The sequence below is a fragment of the Terrapene carolina genome, unplaced genomic scaffold (genome assembly GCF_002925995.2).
Source record: "Terrapene carolina triunguis isolate 2854851 unplaced genomic scaffold, T_m_triunguis-2.0 Scaffold62, whole genome shotgun sequence".
NCBI classification, from domain to species: Eukaryota; Metazoa; Chordata; order Testudines; family Emydidae; genus Terrapene; species Terrapene triunguis.
This window is the reverse complement of record NW_020664413.1, coordinates 63932426-63952511: the sequence shown is the minus strand read 5'-3', so window position 1 is coordinate 63952511 and position 20086 is coordinate 63932426. Positions and strand designations below refer to the sequence as shown.

Genomic DNA, 20086 nt, shown 5'->3' with positions numbered 1-20086 from the left:
TGATTAAAAAGAAGATTCCAGTGCGCCCATTCCTGTTGTTAATTTGTTTAACACAGTCCTTCACCCAAGTAAAGTCCCTGTTCAACTTAAGGTTGGCCTAGTAGAGAGGACAAATTCCAGTCTGTATTAGTGATTTTGTCTCACTGATACGGAGTTGATTGTAAATACTTCCAGTTTAAACCATTAATAAAACTTTGTCTCTTCAGCTACATAACATCAGCAGGGCACTTGAAGACAGATATGACTTTAATATTCTGTCCGGCGTACGTTAAACTAAAGCATCAAGATTCCTATAGCAACTTCAAAAGAACAAAATATTTGTAAATAGGCCACATGAAACTCAGAAATAATCTAGCCTATTCTTATTTAAACAAAAATTATGAATCAGCTGCCAGTATGTTTCTGCCAGTGTAGCTGACCATGTTTTTACCTGACCAACTGCTCTGTCTCTCTCCAGGCTGGTTAGCATTTTCTGTCTCAATATAGTCTGGTATTTTTCAGTCAACTGCTTCAGCATTGGCTCATATGATGCATAATGTGCCTTCAGCCTATGAACAATAAAAGCCAAATGTATTTTAAAGGATGACTGAGTTAAATCAGCAATTTCCATCTAAATAACTTTTTCCCCATGTACTATAGAGAAGAATAAAATGTAGAAAGGTCAAAACACAGGACACAGCTAATGTTATTTAGCATGCAACCACCCCACTGGAGTGCCAAGGAAAAATATTTATGTATCAGTTATTCAGTAATAGGAGCTGTATATCCTGCCACCAAAACCTTTTGAAGTAATCTATCCAGTTTTGTTTTCTGTTTTCAGCAACTCCCCTAATCTTCAAAATACATTAAATGCATTACATACATTAACCTTTATTAATCATTGCTTCCTTCTTAATCTTTGCTTCCTTCTTGTAGATGGATGTTATTTCATTAGGAGAAAGAAAAATGCAGATAGGATTTGACAACCAAGTAGGCTACTAATTTAGAGAAATCAGCTACAATATGAAATTTTGTAGCATTAATTACAGTAGAAACTATATTTGGATCCTTTCATCAAATTAACAAGAAGCTAAGTCACCCATACCAACTCATGAATCAAAGTATGAGAATGCTATATTTTTCAGGAGAAATTGTTCAGCTCAATACACAACAATTAACAACTTCAAGAATATTGTGTTTTGCCAGAATGCTGGCAAAAAGAGACAAAACTGGGATTTTTCTTGCAGTAAGATAGACTGTAAAGTTAAAATGTATATAATGTGAGTCAGCCAAAATCATGAAGGATGTTGAGAGGTACTTAATTAACATCTGCAACTCCCAGGATTTGGCCCAAAGCTTGTTTTAAAATTGATCCACTCAAGGAAGAGATTCTAAAGAATTATCACGGTTGATTGGTGATACATCTACAACGCAAAAAAATAAAACAAAAAACCAGATCCCTGCAGCAGCGGATCTCAGAGCCCTAGTCAACTGACTTGGGCTCCTGGGACTCACACTACAAGCCTAAAAATAGCAGTGTAGACGTTTCCACTTGGACTGGCCCCTGGACTCTGAAACCCATCTGGGGTGGGGGGGTGAGTCTCAGAGTCCAGGTTCCAGCCCAAGGGGAAACATTTACACTCCCATAATGTGAGCCCAACAAGCCTGAGTCAGTGGACCTGGTCTCTGAGACTTGCCGGCACATTTTTTGCCTTTTTTGGTTTTGCAATGTAGATGTATTGGTCAGTAACCTAACTTGGACAGCAAGGAATGGCAGGTAATACTAGCCGAGGGAGCGGAGCACAAAATTTCCAGGAGCAGCAGCTATTCTGTAATGATGAAATTATGGAAATTAATATTAAAGAACTCATAGGGAATAGTCATATAACAGTTTAGGTTTATTTGCACCAAAAGCAATTAAAATCCCAGGTAGAAAGCTCAAGTTTCAGAAGACTATTAACAAGAAAAACTAATTAATGAAAAGACCACCTCAAAGGGCCTGACTTCCACAGGTACAACAACTTGTTACTGACGGATCTAGAAGATAAGACAACCTTGGTGGAAAAAACTGATCTAAAAACCAGATATCACTTTGTAACAATGGGAAAATATCCAGAGGAAAGCCAATAGCTCATCTATTTGTTTAACCATTAAGGAAAATTACTACAAAATACTTTACCAATAGTACTTCACTCCATTTAAAATAAGGAAAATATACAAAAAAGGAAATCATAAATCCTGCAGAAGACGATGTGGAGGAATTAGGGACCTCTCTCTATATATGGTGGGAATGACCTATGACTGTTTGCACTTAGGGTGGTGCGTAGGGTTCACATAGCTACATGCTGCCGTGAAAGGCAGGCTGCATCCATACTCACTGCAGTGTATAGCTACATGCGGCAGTGAAAGGCTCCAGTAGTGGGGCACTACCAGAACCTTTCCCTGCTGCCGGAGTCTTTCGCTACAGCAGAGAAAGGCTCCAGCAAGTGGGAGGCAACAGGACACAACATTGCTAAAAATAGCAGTGTAAACATAGCAGGCACTCTTTGGGCAAGTAGAGAGCCATGCAGGGTATATACCCTAGGGGTCAGGTGGGTAGGGCACTCTATCACCTAAGCAGTGTCTCACCATCTACATTGCTATTTATACCCATGCTAGCCGGGCATGCAGCATCTGTATGCTACAGGCCACCATAAGTGCAAACATACCTTAAAATGATAGTGTCTGGGAGGAAAATGTTACATAGAATTTTCAAGGTAACTAAAATTTAGACCACCCAGAGAACCTATTCTATTAGGTTACAGCCCAAAGGAGGTTATTGCTTCTGAAACCTATTAAAGCGCAATTATCACTAGCAGCCAGATGCTCATTTTTGGAAAATAATGGATCCCCAGCATTAGAGGCATGGAGGAGTAAAGTATTAGAAATCCTTTGAATGGATCAAGTGACAGACAGCCTTACATCAACATCAAGTAGATTTTATAATACATAGTTACCATTCTTTTAGACTTTGAACAGAATTAATACACAGAAAATGATAAGAAATTGACCAAACACTAATGGGTCTTTTAAAGGTAATAAATACGGGTAATGAATGAAATTAAATGCTTCTATGGAAAGTTCATATATGGTAATAATGATAAAATAAATTTAAAAAAAAATTCTAGGGACAGGACTTCACCCCATGAACTCTATACACACAGTGGTAAGGTATCACAGAACACTCCAAAACACTTCACACAGAACTCGATGGGACAAACTTTGTCAGCTGTAGTACAGCACCTGCAAGAAGGTATGCAATGTGATGCTCACACACCTTTTCAACACAAATTCTTTGACAATACTGAAGCTCCACTAAAGTATTTGTTTCCGACTCATATCTTAAAGCTACTTTTAAAAACATCTTCCTGCTTTACCGGATGTATTGTTGTCTGTGGGTTAGAGCACAGGGCTATGAGCCACAAGACCAGTGTGAAATTTCCAGATCTGCCACTGACACATTGTTTGGCCTTGAATTACTCACTTAACCATTCTGTGCCTCAGCTTCTCCATACGAAAAGTGGGGATAATACTGTGACCAAAACGCTCCCCTGTATTCACTCCCTACACACTACTGCAATGATACTTGTACAAAATATGCCTTGTGAGGTATCATTTGAAAACGAATAACTCACTGGTCAATAATATCATGGTGAAATGTATGTAGCAACATTATATGTAAAGTTATTAACATAATCTGAAATTATGACTGAAATGTGGTTACCAGACAAGTCTGGGGAGTGTATAAACCTGTTTCTTAAAGATAAAAAACAAGCTGGTGCCTCTAGTCATATGTCAAGGTTGATGGGCAATCACTTGCCAAGTAACCATTTTTTGGCAAAGAAGGGGAGCAGTAACACATTGATCTACATTTTAACATACAGCAGCATGGATCCTTTTTCACCATGAGACCCCTAGTCTCCATCCTCACAGCAGGAAGGAATTTTATCTAGGGGTAACCCGCAGGAAAATGCATTTCACAGGGGGACTAGACTATAAAGTGAGGGGCAAGAAAAGCCCAAAGTGTCTCTCCCTACCTCTCTCTCTTTCTTTTTCACCTAAGATGACAAAGAAAGCAGCCATTTGACTTTGGGAGAGATCCTGACCAGCAATTTTGTCAGCCCTGTGGCTGAGAGCAGGAGCAGCGCCAGGGTTTTTGCCGCCCTAGGCGGCAGCGCTCCTCCTCTGAGCATTCAGGGGGCCTGGGGTGTTCAGCGGCGGGGATCCTTCCGCTCCGCCTCTTCGAGGCACATCGGCGGCGGGTCCTGGAGCGAGGGAAGGACCCGCCGCCGAATTTCTGCCGAAGACCCAGAGCGGAAGGACCCCCGCCGCCGAATTTCCGCTGAGGGCGGCAAAATGCCGCCCCCCAAATCCTGCCGCCCTAGGCGACCGCCTAGGGTCACCTAGTGGAAGCGCCGGCCCTGGCTGAGAGTATGTAATAAGAATTTTACCTTGAACCAAGTCTGGTTTGTTAAATTTAGTTAATAAGAAAGCATTTTCTCTATATTTCTCTTGTAACCAATTCTGACTTTAATGCCTTATAATTGTACTCACTTAAAACTCTCTCTTTGTAGTTAAATACATGTGTTTTATTCTTTAATCAAAACTAATCCAGTGTCGTGAATTATCTGGGTAGCTCCAATGAAAGTAGCAAATTGTTGTATATTTTTCCCTACAGGGGCAATGGATGTAAAATATCTGAATTGTCCTGGAGAGAGCTGGACAGTACAGAACACATGTTCTGGGGGGGAAATTCAGGACTAGGAGTGTGTTGGGGTCGCCCTACAAGTAGTGGCCAAGGCTGCTGGAAGTCAAAGGGTGGCTAGTGTGCTGCTGACAAGCTAAGAGTTGCTGAACCAAGTTGGAAGCTACAACAGCAAAGCACGGTGAGGTGCCCACGTTTTCAGGGGTGACACAGCCCCTCACTGATCAGGATTGCACTCCAGACTATCATAAATATCAGCTGCCTTTGGGAAACATTTTGAGGTGTTCACATGAAAGATGCTGTTTAAATGCAAAGTACTATTTGCTTTTATATATTTCCAATCCTTCTCCTTCATTCTACCTATTAATGTCATAATGTACATTCTACCTATCAATGTCATAATGTACTTCTTTTTGTTTCTTTTGGACATTTTTGCTGTACACAAAAAGAAGTACATTATGGCATTCTAAGATTAGCTCAAATCATAGTCAACAACTGTCAAGAACAAGAACTAATGACATTTAAAAAAAGAAGATTGATTTAGTTGTATCTAACTCAAGTTGAAACAAATAAGCGAGCTTCTTCAACCACCATGAAAAAAAGGAATTGACAGTCAAGGAACGTTACATGCTTTATGTACCAAAAATAGTTTATGTATGTATGTCTCCTTTCTGTGCATCCTAGGAAGTTTCCTCCAATTTCTGAAACACTGGAGACATTTGAATTTTAGAGGCCTAGGTTATCATTTCTCTGCTTTCAAGGCTGGGCAGAACTGCCAATTATCAGAACTGCTTTGGTCTAACAATTTAAAATTCAGCTATGATATAACATTGCCAAGTAACAACTCAAACTCACTTAGTTTTCTGTTAAGTGACAGTAAAAAAAGATCAGTTTGCTTACCTTTTAATATCACTAATGAGCCTGTTTTTTTCCTGGACCACTCGCTTATGGTGCATTCGATGGAAATCACGTTCTTTCTGTATTTTTTGCAGAGCCTCCTTAGCTTTGCTGCATGAAAACACAATGTGAAACTTGTAATTCAATCTCTTGAAGACTGGAACTTGGGAGACGATGATTTAAGAAATGGATAATGGAATACAGAATCTTTTAACTCTATGTCTACATTGTCCCGTAGTTGAGACTATAGTTGGGTGAATAGCACTGTGTACCAAAGTCCTGTACTGTAACTCCTTGTAGCGGGGTGGTCACTCCGCTCCGGCCCTGAAGGGGTTAAAGCAGCCCTGGAGAGGGCTGCAGCCGGGGGAAAATGTAGGCTGATGGGAAAGCAGCCACAGCTGTGGCCAGCTTAATCAGGGCCCACCTGACCCTTATAGGAAGGCGGTGGGCCAGAAGCTAGGACACTCACTCTCTCTCTAGCTTCTTGAGAGAGAAGGACCTGGCTGCCTGGGAGTTGAGAAGGGTACCTGTGGTGGAGCAGTGCTGGGGAAGGGCAGAGGGAGCTGGGGAGCTCCAGTCAGGAAAAACCCCAGGCTGCAGGCCTTGCAAAAAGGGCTAAAAAGGTACTGGGGTGGCAGGGGGCAGCCCAGAGATAGGCAAAGGCAGCAGTTCCTAACCCCCTTGCCGATGATGAGTGGTTTATAGACTACAGTCCACCACAGGGAATGGGGGCTAGAAGATGACTGACAGTAGCCACTGAGGCAAGGTGGGGATAGAGGGTTGGGGGTTCCCCCAGGAGGGGAGACCCAGAGCAAGGGGGTACTGTGGTGGGCAGAACCCCTGGGCAGAGGGCACCGGGGTCTGGGAGGAACACGGGGCCAGCGGCAGGCGAGACACTGGCCTGCAGAGGGTGCTCCGGGCTGAAAAGAGCCAATTCCTGAGGCAACCAGCAGGAGGTGCCGCACCAGTCAGTCATCGCTCCGCCACACTCCCCCATGTGGATGCTGCAGATGCAATCTATGAGGTTCCTAGTTTACATTAGCGTAGTCCTGCTTGAAGAGGAATATTTTAAGTAGAAACCTTTTCATTTCCCCTTGTGGATCCTGCTGGTGTGGTTACAGTGCAGCACTTTGGTACCCACTGCTACTCACATCCCCGTAGTCCTAATCACGGGGCAGTGTAGACAAGCCCTAAATCACTGATTCAAATCCATCCCAGATTGGTAGTAACTGAAATGAGGAGAAAAAGTTGATGGTCTCAGTCTACTTTCTACTGAATTTTGTCTGCTCAAAAAAGAACACCATCACAATGCTATTCAGATGAGAAACTGAAGACTCTCATGAAGTCCTTGTTCGTGAAAATGATCCTTCCAGGTGGACTGTGGTTCAGAGTGTGGAAAATCCCACTGCAGCTGTAGCATTGCCAATTCTATCCCTTTTGGTGGGTACATATGTCAGAAATTTTAGTGTAAGGGCTGTCAGTCTTGCTCTCTTCACAAGCAGTTAACTAAACAGAATTAGAGGCGGGAAAAGCAGGGCCATTTATAGAACTAGGCTGAGATTGTCAAAGGAGCCTAAGGGAGTTAGTCACCCAGTTCCCACTGAATTGCAATGGAATTTGGCACCTAACTCCTGTAAACTCTGAAAAACCCAGCCCTAAACTTTGAATCATCTGTAATATAAAGAGAAACCTTTTAGAAACCACGCATTCTCACACCAACATCTTGACTTACCTACACACTGTATGCAGCACGTATCATTGTATGAAGTGCTGCACATAATGAAAGAGCAAAAACAACAAAAACAAAAAGGTGTTTTTCTCTGCGGCAAAGGCAAGCAAACTTGTTTGGGCTTTTGGTGCAGTGGGAAGGAAGTCAAGCAAGGGTTCTATTTTTTAAATGATTATCAATTCTGAGGAAGGTTTTACATTTTGACAGTCTGACTTCAGCTGCAAACGGTATATAATTGTATGCACAGTTTTGAAAGTCAGGACCCTAATCTCTTGTGCCACAAGTAGATTAGATTCCTATTTGTAAAATGAGAACAATAGATTTCCTCACATGGACACTGTAAGGCTAACTTAACTGATGTTTGTAAACCATGTAAATATAACCAGACTTAAGGCTCTGGTAAGTATTACTATTATTATTACTACAATGCATATACAACCCAAAGATCTACACATCCAGTTATCATCACAGTTACCCAATACATTCCCACCACATCAGGTGCTAGAAATTTTATAACTCTTTGCAATACATAGTGGTTGGGGCCCTCTGTGGTTAAGGGCACATTAAATGTGATTACCACTAGAGATATGCACACACAGTCCATAGCCTCTGTTTAAATAATATAGGAAATGGTTTAAAATATCTACAGCTGCAGGTAAACATAGGATCATAGGACTGGAAGGTACCTCTGAAATCAAAGGCCAAAGCCTAAAGAGATTCAAGGCATCTCAGATCACCAAGATTTAATATTCCAACTGGCTTTGAAACTGTGATATATTACTTGACTGAAAAGTAACTAATATACAAAGAAGGTCATATCTTCAGTTGGGGTAAATCAACATTGAAAACAATGGAATTATGCTTCTTTACCCCAGCTGAGATCAAATCCTCCATGTATATGTTAGTTAAATAGATGGATTTAAATCAACAAATAAATCTCAATTAATGTATTCAAATACATTGTTTCAGAGTTAATGTTTTCAACATTTCCTTATTTGTACACTATATAGCTAGAGACAATATCCTTGCTATAGCAAAAGAAGTATTACAGCAGAAGACAAAGCTGCCTTGCCAACCAATTAGAACTTGACTTCAATGGAACTATACTAATTTATACAAGCCTAGAATCTTGTCTGGAAAATACAAGGGACAGAAGAGGAGAATGAAGATTGTTGGGTTTTTATCTCTACATTTCTACAGTCTCAAAATAAATGCAATTTTAAGTTTGATTTCCATGACTTTCAAATGTTTAATTTTTAGAACTACAACATTTCATTTAAAAAAAAAATCCCTAAAATTATTGATATGCCTAAATTTCAGTTTAACAAAGTTTTTGCATGGTAATTAATGTCTGTGGAGGTATTGTTGGAGTAGAAGGGGCATTTCTGCACACGTGCCATATTTCTTTTAGTGTTTTCTCTAGATATTTCAGTGGGCCGATAGAGGCTTTCAGACATTGGACAGCCTATTAAAATGTATTATTTATTGTGCACAGGAATTGAAACTGATCAAGAATTTCTCTTTAAATGCTGAAAATCCATGGTGAAATGTGTCTGAGTAACAGTTAGGAATCTAGTAAGTGTGTCTACAGTTGCAGTACAATCATTTTAATACTGTATTAAAACAACAACATTACATTTAGTTTTAGACACTAAAGCTCTTCCTATGATGGTTAAACAACATTAAAGCAGGAGGAAATTGGTTTGCAGTCTCTTACACTCGGCCCCCATACTGGTGGTGTCACAAATAATGTCCCTTTTCAGCAAGATGATTGTCAACAACAGCAAGCTCAGAAGCAACAAATTTAATTAGAAGCTATTTTCAAATACATTTCACAGCGATGCATCTCACCATGAAAACTTTCTGTCTGATACATTGAGTATAATGAGTATTATCGTCTAATCAGTCTAATCAGCACTCCCCCAGTATGTTCAGCTGGAAGCATTGAAAAATTAAGCTTAGTATCACCAATGGGGAAAAAAGGCTGATCATAGAAGTCTTCCAAGTGAAATATATGGTATAGTATATTTCACCCAGCACTGGGACTTGGGATATACAGGACAGGTCCTCAGCTGGTGAGCAGTGTCATAAATCCATTGAAGTCAATGGACCTGACAATTTATACCAGCTGAAGATCTACCCTGATGAGTCAGAAGTTCGTTATTATACTGTGCAAACGAGGAGCATGCTCTCTTCTACACAGAAAAATCTGTAGACAATACCATCAAACGGACAAAAATATCAGGGCTAACATTTTGCTTTTCTTTCTTTGACTGCAGCTTGTCACTCCTCCCCTACCTACTTAAATGGGAGTAGCTGGTTGCCTGGTTCCCACCCAGACACAAGGGAGGCTGCACAGAAGAATAAAGGGATGGTTTTACTCACAGTTCATCTCCTAATAAAGCCCATTAGATGTCAGTGCAAATCAACATTGAACACAAATGCAGAAAAGAGTTATCAAAAAAAGACTGCAGTGTAGTTCACTGCTGCATCTCTCCATTATACAGTCTGAATGTAAATTACTGAGGGTATGTCTTCACTACCGGCCGGATCGCAGGCAGCGATCCATCCAGCGGGGATAGGTTTATCGCGTCTAGTTTAGACGCGATAAATTGATCCCCGAGCGCTCTCCCGTCGACTCCTGTACTCCAGCTCGGCGAGAGGCGCAGGCAGAGTCGACGGGGGAGCGGCAGCAGTCGACACACCATAGTGAAGACACCGCAGTAAGTAGATCTAAGTACGTCGACTTCAGCTACGTTATTCACGTAGCTGAAGTTGCGTAACTTAGATCGATACCCCCCCCCTCAGTATAGAGCAGGCCTGAGTGTGATTACTGTGTATCTTGTAAAATCAGCTACTGTGGATCCATATGCACAGATACAGTCAATAAATGTATACATATATATTTACACAGATACCTACTAAACAAGACCTAAAAACAATAGAAGTTTTACATTTGAAAGGACTACAGGATCAGGTGTATAACGAGGAATTATTCTTCTCCTTTACACACCAACTTGTTGCAATATGACAATTTGTAGCATTTTGATACATAGCACGATATGGTAATTTTTCATCTATCCCCACATATTACATTTTCATAATACTGTGGAGTATTTTGTTGAGACTACTGGATTTTAAATATTATCAACTAAAGCCAAACAAACAAACTGACACAAAAGAAATTCAGACTCAGCTCTCTAGACAGAGCTGAGAGATACTTGGCAATTTCATTCAGCTTTCATTCAGGGCCTCATCCATAAGTGAGAATGTGCAAAGGCACAGAGAAAATAGAAATGTATTAATTCCATTAAGAGTTTGATTTTATTTTATCTGGAGCATTTGCTGTTTAAAAAAAGAAGGCAGCGGCATGCCATTAAAACTAACATACCTGGCAGCCAGTTTATAGTTTTCCAATTCCTTCTTTAATCTTCTGTTCTCCATCTCCAAATGCTGATTGTAGGTGTACATATCTGGGACAAATCCAATATCTTTACGTTCAATTGCACCTTTCTGCATCAGTTCATACCTAGCATAATATAAATGGGTAGATGTTTTACTTTAAGTTCCTTTATCTCCCCCACAGTGTTTTCCATCCCATGTTCACATTTACATTAACTATAATCACTAACACACATAGCTGCCTTGTTGAAAAATACTTGTTTATACTCAGACTTAGTGATTTTACCACTCATTATATTATGCCCTATTTTGGTCCCCTTCATTTTAGCACTTTTTCATAACATTTAAAACACATTTTATTTGTAGCATACTGCCTCAACCTCAACAGTTAGTTCTTTTCCTTCCTTTCTTCTGGTCTATGCTTTCAAAAGAAAGCGTAAAGAAAAAATATTCACCTCAAATTGTACCCCTTTAAAAGTAGCAGTTTCCAAAGATACACACAGTCCTTTTAGGTCATGTAGTCTCAAACACACGCTTGTTTTTCTGAAGGCCTCTATGACTCAAACAAAGCTATGGAACATGTGGATGAATGACCCTATCAATTGTCCCAAGCATAGAACTCATAGTTTACCTGGAAAAATGTCCCCTTCTCCTTCATTTTACTAATAGCACTCTTTCATATCAGTATTACATTTTTCTCCTGGATTATTTTGGAATCAGCTAATCACAAACACATTTCCCATTGCCCAGTGTGATAGTTATACATTTTTCTTATTAGCAGGCCAAATCTTGAGCCTACCAGCTTCTGTGATGTAGAACTCTATAGCCTGTTCTGTGTGCCACAATTGTAGACCAAGCCATACCTTAGGCAGTGAACAGTGATTCTTAGGCTACGTCTACACTACAGGGGGGATCGATTTCAGATACGCAAATTCAGCTACGGGAATAGCGTAGCTGAATTTGACGTATCTGATCCGACTTACCCCGCTGTGAGGACGGTGGCAAATCGACCGCTGCGGCTCCCCCGTCGACGGCGCTTACTCCTACCTGGGCTGGTGGAGTACGTGCGTCGATTCGGGGATCGATTATCGCGTCACAAGGAGACGCGATAAATCGATCCCCGAGAGATCGATTTCTACCCGCCGATCAGGGCGGGTAGTGAAGACAAGCCCTTAGGTAGCCATGGGGGGCGGGATAGCTCAGTGGTTTAAGCATTGGCCTGCTAAACCCAGAGTTGTGAGTTCAATCCTTGAGGGGGCCATTTAGAGAACTGGGGTGAAAATCAGTCTGGGGATTGGTCCTCCTGAGGTCCCTTCCAACCCTGATATTCTATGATTCTATGTACATTTGCATAGTACTCATGCAGCCTCTCAGTCATTCTTGCAACAGTGTCTGTGACTTTACCCAATCTAAGTCTCAAACTCTTTAGAGCAATTCAACCCATGGGGATGATGTTATTGGAAATGCAGAACCCCCAGAACCACCCAGCAGAAGGGCAAGTTTCACTTTGGCTCGCTGACACTACGAAATGATAGATTATGCTATCCACGAGAGCAGCATCTCCTAAGTGACTGATTCTGTCAGAGTTCTACTTGAGCTAGGAGTGAATATGAACCTCAAGATTTACCAAGACATTTAAAAAACATATCCACACACAAACTCAAGATCCTATGGGCTCCTGTTAACTCAAGGTGCCTCTGTACCAGAAGAGGTAAAGAAGTTTCCCAGGTTCCACAGCCACAGAGACTCCTCCCTAGTGCACAGAGGTATAGTACATTGCTTTCTTGGCTCTGACTGGGTAATCTGGCTCCACTCTCAGGGACAGTGGAGCAGATCCTCAGCTGGTGTAAATGGCCATAGTTCTTTTGAGGTCAGTGAAACTATGCTCCAAGGAGCTGTGCCAATTTACAACAGCTCAGCATCAGCTCAATGGAGCTGTATCAATTTACACCAGTTGAGGATCTATCCTACAATCCTTGGGTCCATCAAACCTGATTGCCATAGAAAGATGTGTTGGGGCTGAACTTGCTAGAGGAAATCATATCAGCATGTTTTGCCTTCCCAAAATGCAAATATACTGAATTTGCACAAATTTTGTATGCAATTATTATGCATGGCAACAAGCAGCAGAAATTAAAACTAGGAAGGATATACTGTACACTAGCTCCTGAACTGGACTCAAATAGCAGGCTTTAATGAATAATTGCAACGGTTTTCAGATCAATAAAACACATTGGAGAAAGCTAGAAGTTCTGTAGACCATCCTACAGAGGGTGTAAACCATTTAGATCAGCTATCTCAGCGACTGAAAAAAATATGTATGTTTACTCCCATTGGAAGATTTCAAAGGATGAAGGTGAATGTTAGAAATTATTGTTTCCATGTGTATGTGCTCTGCCAAGGTCAATTGCTTATGTGTGACTTCTGGGTTACCCATGGTTCCTCATAGGAGTAGGCACTGCCATTCATAGCTAGGAATGAGACTGTCACTCATGCATCTTTTTACCATCAGAAAAGTGATGGAATTTGTGTTATCCTTGAAAATATTCAATAGTATTTAACCAAAGCTAAATTAACACTAGCATCACTTTTAGTTTTCATATCCAAAATAAGCTTTTGATATCAGGTAGGCTAACCACACTACCCAAGTTATCCTACAAAGGAACTATGACCATATCATGTCATTGTTTTTTTAAGTAAAGCTCTCATAAAAGTCAAGGGCTCTTTTTGCCAAAAGCAATCTCAGCCCATGTATGGCTTTGTCATTTGATGCTAATAAAACATTGGATAATCTAGCTTGGTAATACTTGCATTTTATATTGTGAAAATCATGTTTCAGGAAGAACTTTAAGATGGCACCAAACAGCTTATTTTAACTCTAAAACCTCCATTTTGTCCTGGTCTTATACTTTTAAGTTTGCTCTGCAACACAAGGCAATGCTTCCCCTTTTCCTCATTATTTTTTCATTTAGCACTAGAAATCTTGGCAGTTACCACACAGAGTAACTTTCTAATCCAGCAGGGGGAAGTCAGAGTACCAAAGGAAAGATAATGTTTAATATGAACCTCTTTCTCTTCCTTCAGTTAATAAGCAGTGTAATATCAGATTACTGCATGAACTGGTCTTTTTCCTCTATGCGCTTTCTATCTAGTTGTATTAGCTTTTCATTCTCATGGCCCGTGGAAGACCTGAAATATTTAGGAATCACTCTAAGAAACCCAAATTAGTTAGAGTTAATATATCCCTGCTCTTTGGTAAAATGAATCTTAGAGCTCCCTTTTTCAGTATGGGTAGAGGAAGAGAACAATTAAAATTAGTCTCATTATCTTGGTTGCATCTAAATTATCTAGGACACTATTATATATTCTCAACATTCTCTAACAAGAGTGATATTTTCCAACATATCTAAGTGACTTAATAGCATTTGGGTTCTTAAGACATTTACATGCTATTGAAAATTCCCAGCCAAAAATCAATCAGGGCCATACTGTACTTTCCTTTTTAATCAGAACTCTCATTTGATTTCAATGGAACATTATGTCCATTTTACACAAAGGAAGAATGATGTATACAGAGATTATGGTCTAATTACCTCATTTTCAAGGGGTGCCACTATTGGAGTCATGGCTGATCAGTGCATCTGAAAAATTCAGGCCCTGAATGCCTCAGGATGGGCACCCAAAATTAATGGTAGCTTTTTAAATTGTAGATGTAAGTCACAAAGGAAGTGACTGGCAAAACCAGGAATTAATACCAGATCCCCTGACCCCAGTCCACCACCTTAGACAGAAGTCCATTATTTATGTTTCACAACTTCATATTCCATAATCAAACAAACTCAAAATCTCAAATGAAACTAAGCTGCACACCACCAAAGTATGGGCCTCGTGTAATCTAATAGATGGGATAAGTTCATAAATACTTTACCAGTTAAGTTAAATGTATGAGTAGGGCACACTATGAACAGCCATTATTAAATCCGGGCTCAGTGCGTCAAGCCCTTCACATGAGATGCCCCCTGCCCAGTTAGATTTGCCAGCTGGTACATGGTGGGAGCATTACAGCCATGGCCTCTCCCTTTTCTGCCCTCTTGATCATGATGGGAAAGTATTAGTTGCCCTTCCCCTTCTCCACCTAGAACTGCAATCTGTACAGCAACACCACTGCTGGACAGAGGAGGAGAATCTTTATTCTTCTGTACTGCTCTGCAAGGCTGTGTGTTAGGGATAGAGTTGATATATAGGATTTCTTTATTTTTCTATCTCAGATAATTGCATAACTGCTGGCTACACTAGCTAGAAACCTATGAATGTCATGGGGTAAAACCATCAATACCACCAGTTGGAGATTCAATTTATATATACTCCTTTTGTCAGACAAATTTCTCAACAGAATGCCCTAGCATGAAAGCCATCAACTTTCTATATGAAGATACATAGGACATGGATAATTGATGAAGTTAGCTTCTAGCAGAGCTAAGAACCCTGAAAGAGATTTTTCAGAATTAATTGTATTTCATTAAAATTAACATGCTCTTCTCCAAGACAACCATTAAAAACCCATGTCTCATTACCTTTTCAGTGAAAAGGGGGGAAAAGCATACTGCTAGAGCAGAAAGTGTGGTTAGGTCTTACTACGTTAAATTTGGCTGGTGAAAATTCATAGAGTATTTATAGCTAGATAGTTCTCACTCTTTTCTTTTAAAATTTGAAAAGGAATTGTGAAACAAATTAAAGTGTGGTTAGAGCCAGACATACATAGTACAGGTGGGCATTCTTCAAGCTCTTCACCACAGCTTAATTCGAAGTAACCCAAGTACCTATGACATGAGATTCTCAAGAAGACAGACCACCAACTGTGAGGGTATGATTTAAAGCCCACAGTGTCTACCCTGAAATCATGAAATTCAATATGCTTGGAATACAAGCCATAAACAGATTCAGGTCTCCACAAATGTTTTGAAGGAATTGGGTGGTGTGATGATTCTGCATTTGTTAGCTAATGGATGTGGGGATTGACTGATTAGCACGATAGTTCATCTTTGGATATCAGATAAAATGTTCAACACCTTTAATATTTAAGATGACATGCTGTCACACTACCGTTCTTATTGGAAATCTCAGCAGCAAGGCCAAGAAAGAAGAGAGCATAGAAGTTTGATTACCTCTTTACCCTCAGAGTAGCCACTCCAATTTATCACTGAGGCAGACTGGTGGAGACTTGCAGTGCCATGCTGTGCCTGTCTCTCACACACACAGCTTCAGTATAGCTGGATAAGACTTATATATCCATTAACTGCAGTGCACCTTAGCAGCCTTACATTAAACATTCAGTAGCATGAATTTACAATACAGTGAAAACGTCATATGTAGTGACTAGTATATACTCACTACTAGGGAAAGATTTTGTTTACTTCTGATTTAAATTATGTAAAGTGCACTCTGACATTAAAGTTATAGGTGCTCTAGAACTGCACAGGGTTACAAACACACAGATATTTAGATAAAATATATGGCTTTAAAGACCAGAATGGGTTCCTCTGAATTCCCTCCAGTGAAGCAGGCAAATCTGTGTCCTTTGTTTTCCTTCAATAGGGCTAGATTTTTAATGTATAGTCCGGCCAACATAGGCAACACATTGTTGCACTGCCCCTTGCATAGCCTGGGTGGGAGATTGTGGCTCAATCATAATCGGGTTTCTCTGCTGCGCCAGGAAGGAATTATGCTGCATTAGGTCTATACTCAGTGTAGCAAACTTTCCCCCAGTGTGCTGGTGCAACTGCACAAGGGAGGACATTGCAACTCTACGGAGTCTGCTTTCCACTCACATTGCTACCCCATAATACATGTAGCCTATACAAAAGAGAGGGCATGCTCTGCACACACACACCCCTACAGTCTGGCATGGCCACACAAGCCAGTCTATGATTTTGTCCATACTCAGTAAAGGTAGATTAGCAAATTATTTACCTGTCCCCCAAAGTACTTGGAGACAGCCCATCTTTCACCCAAAGGCGGAAACACAACCAGGTAAACTGAGGAGTGCTTAAAAAAATAAATCAGTGATTGCCAGTTATGAGTTTTCTGACCAAAGGTAGTAAAAACTAGATGAGAACTGATCAGTAGCTTGCAATGAGCTCTTTGGGACTAGGGAGCCCATATCAACGGATGCAAAGATCTCCAGTTAATCTGCCCTAGTGCTTCATTCTCCAGAACTGTCAATCCAATACCATCAGCAAGCAAAAAGGCATTACAAAAAGTTTGGGGAGTCAGAAGAATACAGAACATACCAGAAGTTTATGATATTTTGCAATATTCCATAAGTATTTTCAAACATGGTTTTAAATTCCCCAGGAGTATCGTTAGAATAGACGTTACGTGTACATGGAGATTTGCACAAATAAGTACAATATGATATAGCACCATTCATTACAATGAAGAAAAATAGTACTTATTTATCATTTGAAATAAGACATCAATATGAACATAATTTTTTTTATATATCCAGACAGAAAGATATTTTAAAAGTACTCTATTTTCTCAAGTTGCAATATAAACACTAATAATCTTGTCTAATTTAATACAGCATTAGATCTTAGGCAGACTATTACATTTAAGAGGATCATTTGATAAATTAGTCAAGCTCTTTTGGTGTAAATGAAAGAAGTTCTCAACTAATTATTTTCTCATTTTAAATCCCATTAGGACTTGATCACAGCATGGATCAGCTGTACATTAGCAAGAGGAAGGTACCAGTTCAAAGAAGAATTTGATAACACTAATCTGCTCTCACCTCATTAACAGTGTAAATCAGCAATTTAAAACCAGTTTAAAAATCACTTGCTAATATCATAAAAATGTATTGCAAAGGAAGTGTCTTAATACCCTAGGACTCGATCCTGAAAATCCTTACTTATACAAGTAGTATCATTGAAGTTAAAGGTATTGCCCATGTGAGGAAGAACTATTCACGTGAGCAAAGGTTTGAAAGATCAAGCCCTAAATTAGGGTCTGATCCTCTTCTGTTCAGAGTCAATGGGAGCTTTGCCATGGACTTGAATCCAAGCAGGATATGACCCTTGCAAAGTTTCAGTTCCATACAAAAGCTGTCATTTATATCGGTCTAGTATTAGCTGTCTTTTGCCATCAGAGTTACATATCTGATATTAATCATCAACTGCTTACCATCTAAGAGTTACACAGGCTCCTGAACGGTGCTCTTTCATTATTTTAAACACATTCATGCAGACATTGTATACAAAAAAAAAATGCAGCATAAGCTCCATAGGCAATGCCTGCCTTTGGAAACTCTGCATCAGTAACACCAGTGTCTTACAAGTGGCTGGGGCTTGGTCCAGGTCCAATGAACTAGACACAATGACTCAGTGAGTAATAAAACAAGAAGTTTCAAGCTTTAAACATATGTTTCTTAAAAGTTAGATTTTTCACTATGTGAAAAAGACAACTCTTTTTTCAAATTGCATTATTCCAAAATAGCTTGTCAAACAGCCTAAAAAAACCCAAACAAACAACAAACCCCAAAGAATTCCCCCGGGCCTTAAAAGAAAGACTAAAACATTTCAGGTAGATAGGATCCGCCCCTCCCACCCAAATTACTTGGAGGATTTGAAACGGGCTAACGGAAGCGGTATCATTAGAATCTTGCTACCAGAGTCACCCCTATAGATCCATAACATATCTCTCTCCCCCCCACAGAAGCTTTGTCATTCTGACAGTTAATCAGTAAACAAAGTATATGACTTTGAATATATATTTTAAAAGCAGTCCATGGAACTCCTATACAATTCCTCTGCTTGCAAATTGTGGGACAAAAAATAATAATCTCTGAGTGCCACTTAAAAATACAGAAAAGAGAACAGAAGTAAGTAGTCACAAGGTCAATCTTCTGAGTATTATTTGACTTAAATTAAAAAGACAAAAAATACAAGGGTAGCCATCACAATTTTCTAACCAATGCAAATGATAAAAGTTGTGATCATTCTGCCTCGAGAAATGAAGTAACTATTCAATAGAACGTGCTCCAAACACTTGGACAAGGAAACTGCTATATGCCAGGTTTTCATAAGTGCCCAGCACCTAAATAAAAGTGCCCAGATTTTCAAAAAAGAGAACAGTGGAAGCTTGTGGTTTCCGAAAACTTCTGGTCACTTCATTTAAGTGTCTAAATAGGAGCTGCTGGGGTTAAGCTCTTTTGAAAAATCTGGCCCTAAAATGATTGTTTCCATTCTCAACCTAAGCTTATTTTCTCGAAGAGAAGGTTTCTCAAAATAAAGTTTGACTTTTTTTGAAGATGGACATTTAAAAAGTTTTACCATTCAGTTTGGAAGCAGTCAAGGGTTCTGACCATCCCCATTCTGACCAGAAAATTGCAAAGAAAGTCATCCACAACTTCAGGTATTTCAGACACTGAATGCTTAGAAGTCAGAACAGATCGCTGAGCCTGAAATTAAAAAGTTTAATATTTGTTATTTTAAATATGTGCAATCCCTGAAAAAGATACACGAACCCATTACTTCCTAGCCTATAATCCAGCCCCAGGGCCACCCTCCATCCAATAGTCATTGGAATAAAACAATGCAAGACATCTAAACCATTTGTGTGAAAGTGTAATGCTGTGTATAAGAAAGGTGACCATTTATATCAGTTACACTTTGTATAGGATTTATGGAAATTGTGTATCATGTAAGGCATCAATGGAAAAGTTACAATCAAGTATCATTATCCTGGTTAAATCCACATATGTTTGTATTTGAAGTTATGAATATTGGCTGTGTTGTATTCCTGATGATTGATATCCACCAGATGGATTTACATCAAGGCTAGAAAGCTATGTACTGATGGCCCATCAAAGACACTCAGCTCTCACAAGGGGCCATTGAAAAAACCTCATCCCACATAGTAGGTCTTCCTGCAGATGCCTCAGACAGTGCGATGCCAATGACGCACCCCTGTGATTCAGCAAACCACGTAAAAACATGTGATATGCTCATGTGGCCTGGACTCCATCTTGGGCCAGTAATTTTCCACACGCAGGGGCTATGAGCTTTGTTTGGGATAGTAACATAAGAACAAACATACTGGGTCAAACCAAAGGTCCATCTAGCACCGTATCCTGTCCTCCGACTGTGGCCAATGCCAGGTACTTCAGAGGGAATGAACAGAACAGGTAATCGTCAAGTGATCCACCCCGTTGCCCATTCCCAGCTTCTGGCAAATAAGGCTAGGGACACCATCCCTGCACATCCTGGCTAACAGCCATCGATGGACCTATCCTCCATGAACTTATCTAGTTCTTTTTTGACCCCTTATAGTCT

The 20086-nt window shown here is 40.0% G+C and overlaps 1 protein-coding gene across 1 annotated transcript in view; it reads right to left on the bottom strand.

Annotated features, from left to right (window-relative positions):
• Positions 1 to 20086, bottom strand: part of SPAG16 (sperm associated antigen 16) — a 702831-nt gene that overhangs the window by 662525 nt on the left and 20220 nt on the right. The window contains 5 exon segments of the mRNA XM_026647788.1: positions 431 to 610; positions 4780 to 4840; positions 5624 to 5731; positions 10741 to 10878; positions 19085 to 19212. Of these exon segments, the coding sequence (XP_026503573.1) occupies positions 431 to 610; positions 4780 to 4840; positions 5624 to 5731; positions 10741 to 10878; positions 19085 to 19212 (615 nt within the window).